At 37.9% G+C, this 16,608-nt stretch overlaps 1 protein-coding gene across 4 annotated transcripts in view; it reads right to left on the bottom strand.

Annotated features, from left to right (window-relative positions):
- THADA (THADA armadillo repeat containing) overlaps positions 1 to 16,608 on the bottom strand; it is a 156,260-nt gene that overhangs the window by 124,967 nt on the left and 14,685 nt on the right. For all 4 annotated transcript variants that reach the window (XR_005256532.1, XM_038133724.1, XM_038133725.1 and 1 more), the window contains exons 17-23: positions 15,930 to 16,140; positions 14,406 to 14,541; positions 13,902 to 14,038; positions 13,335 to 13,493; positions 12,083 to 12,240; positions 7,710 to 7,819; positions 468 to 600 (exon numbers count right to left, since the gene is read on the bottom strand). Coding sequence is in view for 3 of the 4 variants with exons in the window: in XM_038133724.1 (XP_037989652.1) it covers positions 468 to 600; positions 7,710 to 7,819; positions 12,083 to 12,240; positions 13,335 to 13,493; positions 13,902 to 14,038; positions 14,406 to 14,541; positions 15,930 to 16,140 (1,044 nt within the window). In the remaining variant the exon portion in view is untranslated. The remainder of the gene's footprint in view (positions 1 to 467; positions 601 to 7,709; positions 7,820 to 12,082; positions 12,241 to 13,334; positions 13,494 to 13,901; positions 14,039 to 14,405; positions 14,542 to 15,929; positions 16,141 to 16,608) is intronic.

The following is a 16,608-nucleotide window of genomic DNA, read 5'->3' as shown; positions in this document are numbered from 1 at the left end:
ACTACATGTGCTTCACTGCTGGTGAGTGGCCTTCCCAAGTTCTTTGCAGTCTTTAACAGGCCACCATTCTACAATTCTGTGAAGGTCTGTTCATATTCTACTACCCTCCCACTCCGCACCGAAGCAGTACATAGTTAACAAAGTCTTACTTAATCTGTGAATTAATCTGTGAATTTGCCAGAATTATTACAGTTGTAACACAAAGCCTAAACACAGTCTTTAGAAATGCCACTGAAACCTACCACAAGCCAAAAATCTCAACAGTCAATAGAACTGAGGTGCCAAACATGGCTCAATTACAAACCGCTTCTTGGTTGCACAAAGGCAATAAAAGTCTGTATAACAAAACCAAGTGATTGTTTGATCAAAAGGGGTTGAAGTGGGAAAAATAAATATGTAATTTCCTTTTTGAAAATGCCCTTTCTGGAGAATATATTTAAATCAGAGGCAGTGACATTAGTTGGTACCTGTATGTAGAACGGAATTCCTGCACTCCGTCGGGTTGCACACAGTGTGGATGAAGGATCACAAGATTTGATTTCTTTTAACACACAGCTTAGCCAGTGCTCTGGCATCTTGTGCAGACTCTCACTGTTACATCTACATCAAAGAGATACACAAACATGAAACAAGTGAATAAAACAAGGACGAAGTCAAAGAAAGCATTGAGCAACCTGAATAAGTATTTCTTACTGTATGTTAACATCTCCAAACACATATACAGATTTTTATTATGAAATCAGATTAATTTTAAACAAAAGTGTACCTTTTTCCAGTGTTGGTACAAATAATATTAACCCTACTTATTAAGTGCCACTAGCAAAATATGTTTAACTGAACAGAAAACAAGATTCTGTGCTTTGCTGCAACAACTCTCTTCTGTCAAAAATTACCACCATGTTCTGGAGAAAAAAGGCAGGGACATATGCACATCAGCCACTGTGTAGGAAGTGACACTTCACAAATTCGTATTGTTGTTGCCACACAGTAGCTGATGTGTGCCCCTTTATACTAACTATTATTGGTGTTTATAAACATACAAAATGAAACTGAAGCCCCCCAAAGTAAGTACACATTATGTAAATAACCCTGCAAGCCTCAGAGCAATGGAAGGAATTAAAAATAAGACATAGTGCTCTTTTCAATACTAAGTCAGTCCAACTTTTCGTAAAGCACCTAAATGGTTCTCCTATCATCAAATACTCCTCCTCTGCAGTTATAAAACTCAGCATTGCCTGAAAGCAAATGGCTTCCAAGGACAAGGAAAAACTCAAGTCTACTTCAATTACTGGTGCTGTTCAGGGCAATAAAATGTACCACATTCAGTGTGCAACACCAGCCCATTAATCTTCTGTCAATGTTCCAAAAGACTCATTCATTGTTACAAAAATTTCTATTAACAACACATCGTTATTAAAACCCGTCACACTGGTTTGGTAGGTGATTCAGAGTAGAAGAAATAATTCATCACTGTGGGCAATACAGCTGCAACTATCACAACCATGCAGGACTTGCCTTACCTAAAAATATAAACTATAATTAAATTCATGATGAGATAGTGAGACCTACGGTAAGACTACAATCAAGTTTTCTACCTGGGTGACTGAAATAAAGAATTTAATAGTAGAAGTAAAAGGCAGCAGGTACTGGTGTGAAAACCAAAATCTAATGGAAGGTCTACATACATTCCCTTCTTCATCCTCCTCTTATTAAAGCAAGAATTTACATTGGCTAAAAACCTGATCATGGACAATAAATGAGGCTTTAATCTGCACTGAAACACTCCTTTCTTTCTTTTACAAAAAAAAACGCAGAAAAGTAGTAATGCAGAAACCTGAGGTCACAGGAAGTGCCAGACACGTCAGCAGAAGACAGGACACTTCTTACTCTTCAGTAATTCCTGCAGGATTTCCATCACATTTCCTACACTGCTGCCAGGCATACTCCCCATTTTTTAAGGGCAGCACCTCTTCAAAAGGGCAGTCAGAATGCAAACCAGCAGTCCGGAGCTCAAGAGGAACCAGGCTTCACAAGCGATACCTCACCTCGTACCACGGCATTAAAGAAAGGCACTTCCTGCCCCAAGCCCATGATAGAAGCAATCAGATTAACCTGGAAACTCACACTGAGTTCTCTTTTCTTTAACTACTCTTTCTTTGGCTGATAATTGTTTGCCCTTGCTTACTTTCAGGAGGCATTCCTTTGCTAATTTTTGGGTACACAATGAGCATACAACTCTAGGACTGCGACCACACGAAACGTCTTACATATCTCCTCCATGAGTCCCAGCAATTAAGACACTACTTGGCAGTTCTCTTTGTCCACATCAACACATTCTGCAAAATCTGCTCTTTCTGATCATGGAGACACCCGGTCTTACCTCCCTAGCTAAGCAGAATGTAAATGTCTCCATTCAGTCACGCAGAGAACAGTGCTCATCTCTCTTCAGTATGTTATCTTAATATTAACATGAACACTCCATGAGAAATACCTACATCTGCTGGGGTGCAGAGAAGCACAAAGTCAAGCATTAAGGAAATATTTAGAATTTGCTATGTAGCACTCTGAATATTTTATTCTTAAGTAAACGGAGGGATTTTTCTCCTCTCAGTATTAGTAGAAAGAGGAGAAGCATACTCAAGTCAAACAAACTTCAGACTCCCTTAAAGCCATACTGCTTTGATCTTGCCACAAGTAATTCTACCTTGTTCAGTCACCCACCAATGCACTTTTATTTATTAGAAGGTGAAAGAGTTACTGCTGTAGAGTTAGAAACATTAGAGACTATTGACTTTGCAATGGAGATGACTACTCCCTTCCATTTGGCAGCTCGGGCTCCTTGTGGTCTGGCAACAAGAATATTGTCATAAGAAGCAGGTGGCCCTAAATGTTAAGAATAACGAAGCTTTACAATAAAAAAATTAGAGCCTCAAGATCAAATGTCATTTTCCAGAATTAAATAGTAATTATTTCTACCAGATCAAAGAAATTTTATTGATAATGAAAAAGCAACACAGTAAGTTGATACACAAATTACTCAAGATGCAGTACATTAAATGTAATCCACAATTTTCTGTCTGTTCATCTGTCATTTAAAACAATTTCATACATGCCCCAAACCCTTTCTGTGTTCAGGTATCAATGAGAACAAAAGCCTGACAATCCTAAGTCAATCCTCCTCTGCCTAAGTCATATATCTGTATTTTCTCCAGTCTGTAATAAATGGTGTGTTAACAATGGGTCAATCTTGAATTTGGCCTTTCTGGGCGGAAGTGCTTTGGGGCATAAACATCACATGACCAGAAGCATTTTTGTACATGTGTAGATCCAGAATTCAGTGATTCCAATCACTGTAAGCGGTTCCTATCTAGGGAAAAAGCGGGTTTCTGTCACCATTTTTTTTTTCTCTCTCAACAGGCCTGCAGTATTATTCTTTTTCACATAGGTAACGTGATTCCCATTTTTTATAGACAAAATACTGCCCCAGGTACTTTTGAGACCAGAATCTAACCTTAAAAACACATTACTATTTAAGTTATAGGTCTGCCTTTAAGAACAACTCCTCTGAAACTATGAAGTCCTTCCACTTGCATCCTCCTTTTCATAGCATCTACTCTACAGGAAAAAAAAAATTCCATATTATATAGGTGCATTGAGAAGGGTTTGAGGTTTCTCTAAAGGCAAAGCAGAGCAGACAGAACCTTGGGTGGCTTCAAAATTTCAGACAGTATCATTATCACATATCTCTCACACCAAGCAGGAAAAGAAATGGGAGGGGAAACATGAACAGTGTTAAAAATTAATACAACTTCAACCTGAGCAGTGCCTTCACACTGTATCTCATGCTTCCTTATGTCATGTATTTCCTAGCACTATAAGCATCTCAATATATAAGAGCAGTGTTTCTCCCCCACTTTCTTTCTCTCCCTACAATACTCTTTCCTTCACATCTGTGATTATACTTGTGCTAAAAAGTTATTTACAATTTTGATAAGTTTCACTAGAAAGTCCATTAGTGATATTTCCATTTTACAAGTCTTCTTGGCAGATCACAGCAGACTGGGAAAGCAAAGAGTAACAGTCACTTCAGAGCAAAAAAATGAGACAGAAGCAGAGTTCATTGCAAAGGAGTAGGATTCCTCAAAAGAAATATTACAGAAGATAAGACACTGACTAGGTACAGATAAGTAATTTTCACTGATACTGACAGATTAAACATTTTTAAAATAAAAGCATGGTTTTCATCTTTCTTTTAGTAAATTACAGCTTCCCAGAAAACTGTTATGAACCTAACTTACTGCAGCCCCTAAAACAGTGCTCACCACAATTTAAGTTCCAATCAAACATCTGAAAGTGTTCAAAATAAATTATTCCTAAATAAACACATTGCACTGTATGACATTACTCTTCCCAAACCTTACACTTGCATTCTGAAACTTTAGTGAAGCAAAACACTACCACCATAACTCTGCAATACCATTTCAGATTTCCAGACATCTACCTGATCTCTCAGCAAAGAGATCACTGAATAAAATGCAAAGCAGGCAAAATGTCATTTGGGACAGAGAAATTGCTTGAGTAATAAGGATTACAGGAGATTCAAGTTTAAAACAGATTTCTGTCTTTCCTGAACCACCATGTTATCAGACCAAATGAGCATTTTTTAATTTTTCCAGGCCTTTGACAGGAAATACTCTTTTTAAAAAACATATTGCTTACTTCATTGATATGAATGTTACTTGTTACATAACTGTATCGTTTTCTGAAGGTGCAGCTGCAGGCAACATTAAGCAGGCATGAAAAAAAAAGCACTACACTCCCAGAAGGAGTATCAACAGGGAAACAGAAGAATGGTAACTTGCATATTAGAGCAGACTCAGCAATTTACATCCGAATTTCAAGACCGATCAATTTCATCAGGTTTGTAAGAAGTCTCTGCAGAGAAAATATTTTTCTTTCACCACTAACTCGAACAGGTCTGAATACCATCATTCTGTCAAGAAAAAAAGTCTGCTCTTGGTTCTTTATAAGGACTGGTGTTTAAGGGCTGTACAGCTAAAAGCAAGGTCAGATAAAGTCACTGCAGCAAGAAGTCTTTAAAAAAGTGCTTGGCTAGAAATAAGTGAAGGACTATGTTCAGTTGGAGTCATTCACAAATGCCTGGCACAGTCTTAGTGACAGATTTTTCACTGTGTTTTACAGAAAGAAAAAAATTCAAGGGTCAGGGATGCTTCTGCACATCTAGAGTTCAATCCTGTTCAACAAGGTATCATGCTAAGCTGTACATTACTATAAGCTGCCCCAGACAAAAGCTTTCTCCTCTGGTATTTGTGGACACAGCAGTAAATTAATACAGATTCTGGCACACATGCTTCCAGACTGCCCATGAGCCTCTCAGCTATGGAGAGGGGCAGGCCAGCTGAGATTCACTTGCAGAATGGAGCCCCCCCAGCTGCAGAAGGGGACACGGAAAGACTTCATGACAAAAAACCTGCAAGGCAGCTGCATTCACTGAGACTTAATTAGTCCCTTTTGGAGGAGAGTCTCAAAATATTCCTCATATCCCAGGAGTACCAAATCAAAGAGTCATTTCCTGTTCTGGTATCAGTCTCCCTTCTCCTTTGTTTTAAATACAAATACAAGCCTTGAGACCTGTAGTTCCTGGAAAATATTGTCTTTCGTTGAAACCAATGTACATCCACAGAGCTGCTCTCCAGTTCTTATAAATCTTTTTTCCCAAAGGAACACTTGCTCTGCTTGAAATATCTTAACTTTAAAAATGCTAGGCAGTATGGATAACCAAAACAACTGTAACAGACATCTGCTAATTCAAAAGAGGAAACTTCCAGAATTTTGGAGGGCTTTTGTTTGGGATGATACATACATATCAATTAATGTTTGAATAATTTTCAGGCAAGCAGAGTTCTCTCGGGCTTGGCTCCTCATTTTTCAACTTAACATAAGGCTGCTGTTAAGTGGATTGTGCTCCATTAAATACGATGGCAGAAAGCAGGAGAGGCAACAAACACATCAACAACTTTTCCAAAATCTAGGTATATTTGCTCTATTTGCCTCAGCTTTTAAAAGAAATTTTAAAACTGAAAACCAAAGAAAAATAGTGAGTCTGCTATAAACTGACTACATGTTTTAAATGTTTTCCATTATTATTCCCTGCTTTTTACTTTGTCTTTGCTACAAGAGAGTTCTGCATATTGACTGAGATCAGACCAGTAAGGTTGTACCTGCTTGGATTGCCTCCTTTTTCCTTTCAAATAGACTTGTGGTAGTAAAATGTCTGTTTGTTGGTTGGTTTGTTGTTTTGGGTTTTTTTTTTTTAACTGTATTACTCTGATGGCCAGACTCTATCTTCACATTGATGGGAGAAAACTTACATCACCTTAGAACTTCCTGAACCAAGTTTTCATGGTATAGAAGAACACCCCAATATCTAAACAAGTGCATATAAAACATATGGACAGGCAAAAAAAAAAGCATTAAGTTTATTTTTTTCGTTTTGAATAAACAACCAAGCGTAAAGCAAGGTTGTGTGAGCACTCAAACTCCTCAAGCCAATTTGAAATCCCTCAGATTGCTATCACCTTAAAGAAAATAATGTACCTTTGAGAGAGAGATCACCAAGAGAATCATGGTATGGAGTTTAACATCCCACTGGCACACAGAATCAACACCACCATGTGTCAAATACCATTACTGCAGCAGTGCTGGTACATAGATGCAGCAGCCTCACCCAGCACCCTGTAGCAGAGACCAAGCCTCAGCTCTGCTGGGAAAATCGTCTGAGGGGACACACAGTGAACCTGATCAGCCAACCAGTCTGCACTAAAAGCACCAAAACTGTTTCCAGTATGAAATAAAGAAGAAACAGATCTGCACCTCAGACTGACGTGGGGCAAAAGGGGAACACTGGTTACTTATCCTAGCATTGGTGTGAAAATAAGGTCCTTCAAATTGAAAATCTGACTGGTCTCTCATATTTCAAAAAACCCCAACAACAAAAAAAAAATAGCCACCAAACTCTATCTAGTCAGTAGAAATTTTAATTTGTCTTATTAAAACATGGATGGGATATAAACACTGCATACCACAAAGAAACATAACCAGCACTTGAAATCAGTGGCTAAGCATGTAATGGAAATTCCAGTGATCTTGCCCAGACCTCAGGACAATTCTGCTCATTTAGTTCTTCTAGGAAACGATAAAGTTACAAGGGGAAAGAAAAAAAGCCAGAGTGCATATCACACCCTGTGATGCACTGTCAGGTAGTCTCCCAAATGTCACAATAACCAACTCCATGACAGATAACAGAAGTTTCCAAGAAAATGTCCTGGCTAAAGCAAAAAGTCTGGCATACATTTTCACAAAGGATCAGAAAAGGGAAGTGAAATGGAAGAACTCTACACTCCTACTTTCCCCAGGAGTTTTTAAGAGCTGTTCAGGAAACTAACATGCCAGAAACGAAGAAAAATGCAGCGAGCATTATATGTCTGTATCATTTTTCAATGTCTAAGCAACATCTCTAACCATAAGTCTTGTAGTCCAAGTCACAAACATCATGCAACTGTCATAATCATGCCTACACCAAACTTAAATAAAATCCATATGAAAGCAAGGATCTGCCAGCTTCAAGGTTGATGCTAAAATTGGTCAAAACTTGTATTAAAAAAAACGGTAAGTTGTCCATCCTCTACCTGGAAAGCATTTCTGTAAGTTGCACAAAGCCAGCATATGCCAATTCAAATGCACCCCTGTGCCTTGATTGCAGCAGATGATGCTTAAAGTAATCACCAATATCTTTAACCTAAAAAAGAAAGAAAAAGTTACAAAGCCACTTGAAATTACATACACACAATCTATTTATAGATGCAAAATATTTTGCAGTTCAAAGCAACAATCCTCCCCCTGGTTGGAAGGGTCACTGGTATAAGCAAAAAGCAACTCAAAGTCCTATAATAAACACCCATAATATATAATATTATACTTATTTTTTTAGATTAAGGGGGCAGTTCTGTATTCTTTCAAAAAGACCAAAAACATAAAGAATATGAAATTGGTTATTTGTCTGTGATGGACATACTCAGATTTTAAGAGAAGAACTCTGATTTTCAGGGGAAACAAATGCAGATTACTTAACGTACTTTGGGGTTTTTGGCAAGAGTGTAAGCAAAGAAAATGCCAACTAAAGCACGGCAGCAGAAAAAAAAAATCTTAAAAATATTTAAGATATGAAATTCAAATTCCAAAAATTGCACCAAAGGGAAGCAAATCTACATTAGATTAGCTAATACATATATAAATACAAATTTCTAATGTTCCAGAATTCTGCATAATTGCTGTTGACCATTAGAAACAATTTTAAAATGAAGATTATGTTGGAATGTGAGCTATTTTTAAAAGCATTAAAATTGTAAATGTGATACCTAAACTTTCATTTATAGTCTATTTTCTAGAACTCTATCACAACACAAAGTGATCACACAACACAAATCTGTTGGGAAGTTTACAGATCCACACAATCTCATTCCACAAAGGACAGGCTGTCTTGTCTGCTGTGTTTTTTCTTTTTAATTCTCATCAACTTTTAATGTCTAAATCCAACCTCCCCCTTAATTTGTTTACAATGCATAGCACATACTTAATGCCCTTATGCAAAATTTACCTTGGGAGTCTTTCCTAGAAGTTCTCCAGTAATAGTCACTTTAAACCTTTTATATAAAAATATGCATTAACCCACACCAAGTTGCTTATAAAATTCTGCTTACTTATACAATGCTCTAATACTTTAACAGCCTGACAAGTAATCAAGTTGTCAGGAAAGTTAATGTCATATCTACCTTTATGGTTTTTCAACCTCTTGTTAAATAATTTGTATCACCCAAGCAATGAGATTGCAATAATTTAAGGAAAAAAAAATCTGATACCATCTACATATTTCCTGCAGCTAAAATTTACCTAATATGAACCACACAATAACTGGGGATATATTTACCTAAAAAAGTTATTTCTGAGTGGAGTTTAAGGTAGCTTATGTAGCCACAGGGTTTCATTTCAGCTTTCTAGTCCAAAAAAAGAGGAGTAAGTGCCACAAGGAACTGACCCACAGACAGGGCAATTCTCCAGGTGTGTAAACAAAACCAAATCAAGAAATCCATACGCATGTAAATCAATTTACCAGCCTGTCCCAGCACTACACTTAGCTTCTAGAATTCATATGGTTTGATTTTTTTTTGGTCATATAACTTCCAACTTTACTATTTATAGTTCTTGCAACAGCCACGCTGACTAGAAGCTTGCATCAAACTGAACTCACTAGCTAGAAGCAGCACTACCATAACTCATTTCTTGGTCACAAATTTAGAATATAACAGGTGAACCTTACTAATTCAAGAATCAACTATGTACAGGACCACACGTGCTGCTGCGGGCAAGAATCTGGGTATTCCAGATACTAATTCTCTCCAAGACATTCCAAAAGATTCATACAGGCCATGGGACAACCCAGTCTTTACTTCTGCTGCCTGTTTATTTTCACTGTGGCACACAGCTCTGGCATGCTTATCTCCTAAAATTGTCTTAAAACTTCCCAGGTGAGAGAACAGGAGTTTGAGGAAGAGTTAAATGCTCCTCCAGACTTGGAGCACTCATGATTTGCATGTCATATGACAACAAAAAAAACCCACTGAATCTTTATTAGATGTCCTTCTGGTGGTTACATGATACTATTTAGATTGATTTCCTTAACAGGCACAGTTCTGAGCCTGCCATCTCTGGACTTTTAGGATCAGATGGAAAATGAAAAGTATGCATTTGAATAGAGAGATTCCTCCAGCTATACTCTACACTTCCTATGTCTGTTATTTCTTAAGGCAAAGCCACCATGTAAAATAGCTGATGCTTTGAAGACTGCCACATAAACTCAAATCTCCTACTGAAATGACAAGGAGAGTGCGAATCTCGTGTTGTCCCAACTTCCTACAAACAACAATAAAGTATCATGGCAGGAGCTGCCTCCCTGCCAACCTCTCTGCCACAGGTACACAGCACAACAGGCAGCATTACTGCTGCAAAGAGCAGCCTCCCAGCACCACACTGCCCGCCAGGAAGCAGTTCTGCTGTGCCATTTCCTAATGCACACCAGCACTGTAGGACACTGCATTTCCATCTGCCTGCTCCATTAAAAAAGGAGGTACAATCAATTAGAAGACTGTGAGCAAACTCAACACTCACTGTGATCTCTGGGGTGAGTAAGTTATGACAGCATCGATCCCCTAAGGCACAATTCAATACAGTTACTGACCTAGATGGAGTGGAGCATGGTACAACAGGAGGAAGATTTGTAGCAGCATGGCACATGCTGGCCAAGAGGTGCTACCAGATTTTTCTCAACGATTACTTAGCCTGGCTCAAGGCAAGCTGACCAAGATTTCTCTCAAAAAAAAAAGAATGGGCAACTTGAAAGAAAAATTCTACATGCATAAGACAACAAATTCCAATTTGCTTATTTGTCAACACTGAAAAGTGATTACAAGTCTGAAGCCCTAGCAGTTATGGAATTGACATTTTTTGTCATTTCTCATGAAACCCTCTTTTTTTGTACAAAACATGTTAATGACCCAAAGTTACAAAAAGTACAGAGAAAATGCCCGCAGTTTTCTTTGGGTATTTCCTTGCAAGCCCGAGGAAAATCAGGATTTCAAACTGACTTCTCATCCATAAGCATTCTTCTTCTGTTTTACAGGAATTACCTGAAGAATTAACAAGCTGAAGAGGTATCTATAGGAAAAGAAGGTATCTTAATAGAATCACAGAAAATCCTGAGATTGAAGGGACTCACAAGATCATGGAAGTCCAACTCCTTCCTTAATAATGAATTCTTTCTGAAAGAGCACCTATCAGTGTCTGCTTTCCAAAAACAGATGCTGCAGCTAGAACTGACTCATTCTAAAATACCAATTCCTCTGTGACTTAGAGCAGATTAAGGAACATGATGGTGGAAAGGCATATCTGTTCTCTCATCTGCCCTCCAGACCCCAGCAACAACACAAGCACAGCTGTTAACCAGATGAAAACATGAGGACTGGAGACAATGCAAGAATAAAGACACCAACACTATTTCCATGGCACCACATTAGATAAGAAATAAAATCTAGAGTACATAATACTATGTTCTATTTTAAAATGTAAAATTCTAACACCTATGGAAAAACTAAGTAACTGTTTTCTGTTGGAAAGAAAAAGGGGTTAAAAAGTAGCTGGTCTTCCATATTTCAGTCTTCCATGCAAACTGGTCTTGTTGAAACATATGTAAATGAAAAGGTCATCAATTAAAACAGAAATTTAATAAACACAAAATATTTCCCAAATAAATGCCTGTGGTAATCTAATTTCTTGTAAAAACTGAACTCAACGTTCTGCAAGAGACCCAGATGGCATATTAGCATTTCTGATCTCTCATATTAAAAAGATCAGAGGAAAAAGATACAATCACATTACATACAAATTATTCATAACAATGGATAGGAGGAAGACAAGACCAGGACTAGTCAGCATGTTTGACTTTCAGAACTCTTGACTCTGACAGCTAATTAAGGAAGAGCTTTAAGAAGAATCCCAATATGTAGAGTTAAAAATGAGACAAAAGAGACTTTGAATAAAAAGTGAGTTTAGAAGATTTTTAGCAATTCGATTAGTGACTAATATATCCTGAGAGAGAGACAACAGGGAGGGTGGCAGGCAGGCACTGGTATCCCTAAACACATCACACATCTCATAAATAACGCAATACAATAAGAAATGAATGAGGTTTTTTAGTAATGTATAATAACTTCTTCAGTCATCTGTTTTTATTGTAGTTATGCTTTCTGAATGCCACTGGATCAAAACAGGACTGATAACCAAGTACAACTACGAAAACCCTTAGACCTCAGCAATTAAAAGAATTTAAAACTCACAACTTTTTCCAAACAGAACACGGATTTAAGGGAAAAAATTTCTGAAAACTGCCTTTGCCTCACCACCACCCAAGAAGAAATTGCAAGTTTTATTATAAATATTATTTCCCTACCTGTTCTACAGTAATCAACCCCTCTGAAGGTTCAGATGTAGTCTGTGAAGGCAAAAGTTTACACAGTGTCCCTAAAAGCAGAGATACTTCCTTCATGCTTCTCCAGCAACATACAAGAACCATTTGAGCTGTGACGTCGCACACTTGCCTGTCTTTGCCTTAAAAACAAAAAGACAACAAATGCAATCAAGGTTCTCAGATGCAGGTGTGTAATTTAAGCTTCACTTAGCCTGTCTTACAAAACACAATTAACTATGACAAAATTTCTAAACTTGCCCGCCCAAAACATAATTTAATCTTCTTGACCCTAACTGCCTGCTCAACAGTTGCTTTTATTTCTTGCACTTGGAAAAGGCAGTAGTACAACCATTTTACCAGAGAAGTGCTATTTTAAAGAGTAGAGGTCTTTCGGTCACAACTCCTATGTACTCGCACACCGAGCCACAGGAACACGGACGCTTTGGGAGGCAGGCAGGCACTCGTCCCCCATCCATCGCTCCCCGGACGCGCTCCAGGCGCCTCCCGAAGGAAGGAGCGTTTGTGACGCGCCGCCGCCACCTGGTGGCCACGGCGGCACTTGCACGTGTTTACCCCTGCTGCTCGTGAACGAAAACCTGCGGCCCCGAACATTCCAAACATGCGGGGGAAAGGAAGTTCAAAAACTGGCATAAACTATTAAATTTTAAAATGTACGGATATTCTACAAATTTATTCTGGCCTACACTAAAAATGCCAAAGTTGACAATTTCTTTATCCTTGTAAGGTTCAGTTTCATAGCTGCTGCTCATTAAAACACACAAATACTACCTAACATTTTACCACTAGAATCTTTCAAGCTGAAGTTTCTGCTTATGTAATTTCATGCAGCAAGTTGTTTTGCATGAACATAGTCTCCACTAGCCTCATGTACACTGGAGAGGAAAATCACAGGAACACTTCTCAACAAGAAATATATTAGAAGCATTGCTTGATAGGAAAGGTGTTCAGGATTACCTGCCAGTGCAGTTAAGGCAACAGAATCTAGGCCGATATCAAAATAACCAATTTTCACTTGTGTCTTAAGAGAGATTAACCCCCATCTTCCAGAAGTACAGTGAATTATTCTTTAAAGCCATGTCCATGAATAACTAGCTTCTGACAGGTAAGAACTGAAACATTACACAAGCAAGTAACTTCCAACTGATCATCCACATAAAATTACTCCTCTATAAAAAGTACCTTGATTTAATTATTTATATAGCCTTGGATTTACCTCTCATTTCCATGCAAGTATTTTTCGTTGGACGCTGGTCAGCCAGCTTTTCAGATTCTTCTTTGCAGGGTTCTCTCATAATTTTTGCTTGCATAAAATAATCATTTGTGTCCTGTGGTTGTATCTCCTGCAGAATCATCTGCAGGCGATCTGCACTTTCTGCACATTAAACAAGAGGGATATTTAAGATAGTTTTGTCCTCTACTTCCATTTCTTTATACTGATGTAATTCATTTTGGGTGTATAAGTACAGAAGAAAGCTATAAGCATTAAAAAAGAAAAACCACAATGTTCTATGGTGATTAGAATGATCGAGGAAAAAAACCTGAATTTACAGCCCTCTGTTTTGAAAGAGATACAACAATACACTCTGCAAATGTTTGTGGGTTTTTTAGTGAAGAATAAAACTTTATCAGAAATTAAAAGAGTGACCAAAAGTTATGACATAAAATGAGAAGCTGAAAGGGAGGGGTTCTTGGTCTAGTTCTGAATGACTGCAAGATAAAGAGACTTTCAGGAGCATCAGATTAGAAAACAATTCTTTAGGGATTCTGTTTGGTTCTTTACCTGGATCACTGTCCATTGGAATAAGACCCTCTGGTGATGAGCTCTGTACTACTGGTGATACCACAGCAGAGAGGCTGTATGACATCAAAATGAGCCTGGTCACTATTTCCTTCCACTCAGACACCAGTGTCAAATTACTTAAGGGAAAAAAAGTCAAAATCATAACCCAAACATAACACACATTAAAAATAATTTTATATTTAAAAGAAAGAACCAAAATTTCAAACAGTTCTGCAACAATATTTATGAAAACTATAAATAGGGTAGAGACTGAAAAGTTTTAAGGCTGAGTTTACCGCATACAAAGGAAGTATCAAACACTGCAGCAGACAGCAAGAGCTCTAAAAGCCACAGGTACTGGATTTCCTTAAAAATAATACTGCATGATTTTTCTATTCTTCTTAACAGCTCTTCCACTGCACCTAAACATGGAGTTAGAACTTTCCATTTAGTAGGTCTTGCTTAAAATATGGAGTTACAAGTTATTTAGTATGTTTTACTTACTTGAAGGGTAATTGCTGCAAAGCCCCAGTTATACAGTGCACTCTCCCATACATGGGGAATGCTGCTGCTGCTTGAAGCAGAGACTTCTTGGCTTGGAATATTTCTTCTTCAACATTCACCAACAAAAGCTTGATAACTAAAATATTTTAAAGCACAGATTTACATTGAACATTCATATACTGATTTTCTAAGAAACAAGTCTGCTTTAGAAACAGGAATAAAACCTGTGTGCACAACAATTCAATGCAATTTGCACAGCAATTTCCCTTATTATACTCTTCCCTCTTTTGTCATTGAAATATAGGTTACCATTGATTTTCAGTTACCTAAACACCAGCAATATTTGTTATAGTCAATTTAATCTGTCTCACTGAACCAAATGGCAGCTGTAAAAAGCAGAACCCACATCCCATGCTCAGGAACAATCCCACAGCTCATGATGAAGTCACACGGAGTTACCTATTCCATACTGCAAGTCAGACTTCGCCCTTACAGCCACATTAATACAATGATGAGTACAACAGGATATTAAAGATCAAAAGTTCATGATTATGCATTTGAACTTCATGTCTTCCACTAAACAACCTGACCAATTTTCAAGGATACATGTACCGATTTTAATTCTATTTATAGCTTGGGACATCTCAGTGCCAGAATGGGAACAAATGACAGATTCTAACAAGGAACCATGGATCACCACCAGCAGCAGATGCCCCAGAGCAATGAGACATGAGGCTACCCACACATTTCCTTCACTTATGGCAACCACAACCATGTCTCAAAATCGTTATTTCACTGCATATCAAGAAAGGATTAACAGGCATCTGTAGAGACGCCAAGAATGGCACAAAGAAGTATAAAATAGTGAGTTTACTGCAAATTATGTAAAATGTTTTATTACAAATAACGAACTTTAGTATTTTAGTTTCACTGAAGATTACTTAAGATAGAGAGCCTGGTTAACAAATTTGCCAAACCTGCCAGATCTAGAGCCCTGTCATCTTTCATCCAGGGGCACTAAACCAAACAAAAATATTCAATATGTCAACAAAGCCTCATTACTGTGGATGGGTATTCATGGGACTGCAAATCTCACAGAAAAATGGGGCCAGGTAAACAGAGCTCCAAGGGGCAGCGTTGCAAACATCGAGTATTGAAACAAACACAGACCAACTACAGCTGCCTTCCCTCTGGGTGAGCGAGCTCTTCGGGGAAGCAGAGGGCTCTTCCCTGCACTTTATGCACTCAGCTTCACCAGGCTCACTGCTTGGCCTCCATAGCACTTTCAAATGTCACTGGTCAAAATAATGACAAAAGCCATCTTACAGAATATTCAACCGCCTCAACAGAAACAGGACTAGATTGAGATCTTACTAAAGAACGTGGCTTCTTAACAGCAAAATACAATATACTTAAAATCCTGTTAAGAAATGAGCATCTCTAACTAAGCCTCCTACCCAAAGGCTTATTGAAAAGCAGCAAACTTTCAACAAATATTAAAAAATCTTTCCCCCAAAATCTTACCTGCCAAAGTGTTCTTCTCCACTGTACTCACTGATGTGTTTTCATCCAGCTGGGGGTTATGCTCAAGCCATTTTCCTAAACAAATGTGCTGCAGTCCTTTGTGATATACCAAAAAGTTCAACAAATATGAAGCAGTGACACAATCGTAGGGCTTGGTGCTTGTGCTAAGATCAATTGCTGCTTGGAATAGAAGATCTAGATTTTCAGAACCCTGAAAAAAACAAAGCAGTAATACTGTTCATTTAATTGAGCTTCCAGATTGATTTAATTACGTTTCTTACAACCCTGGAATCTGAGAACCTGCTTTTAAGGTTTGCTGGTACATATTTCTTAAGAAACACTTGTTTGGTGCACTGATGACCTTACACTTAAAACATGCATGTGCATGTATTTAGCAAGGATACAATTACACAGACATTGAGGATGGGGACAGCCATTTACAAAGCAGTATTCGATTACACTGCACCTCACAGGAAGTATTTTTTTTCAAGTTAATGTGTTTTATCTGCTAAAGATATTACAGACAAGCTAAAGACATTAAAGACAAGCACAGTTTACTTCGTAGCAGTATTTTTACATACGTACTAATGAATTTTAAACTAAATTTTCATCAAGTTATTACAGACAAATCAGTATCAATTCAAAGGGCAACATTTGTGAGAAATCAAAAAAAAAAAAA

Source organism: Motacilla alba, chromosome 3 (genome assembly GCF_015832195.1).
Source record: "Motacilla alba alba isolate MOTALB_02 chromosome 3, Motacilla_alba_V1.0_pri, whole genome shotgun sequence".
In the NCBI taxonomy this organism is placed as follows: domain Eukaryota; kingdom Metazoa; phylum Chordata; class Aves; order Passeriformes; family Motacillidae; genus Motacilla; species Motacilla alba.
This window is presented reverse-complemented; position numbering and strand designations above follow the sequence as displayed.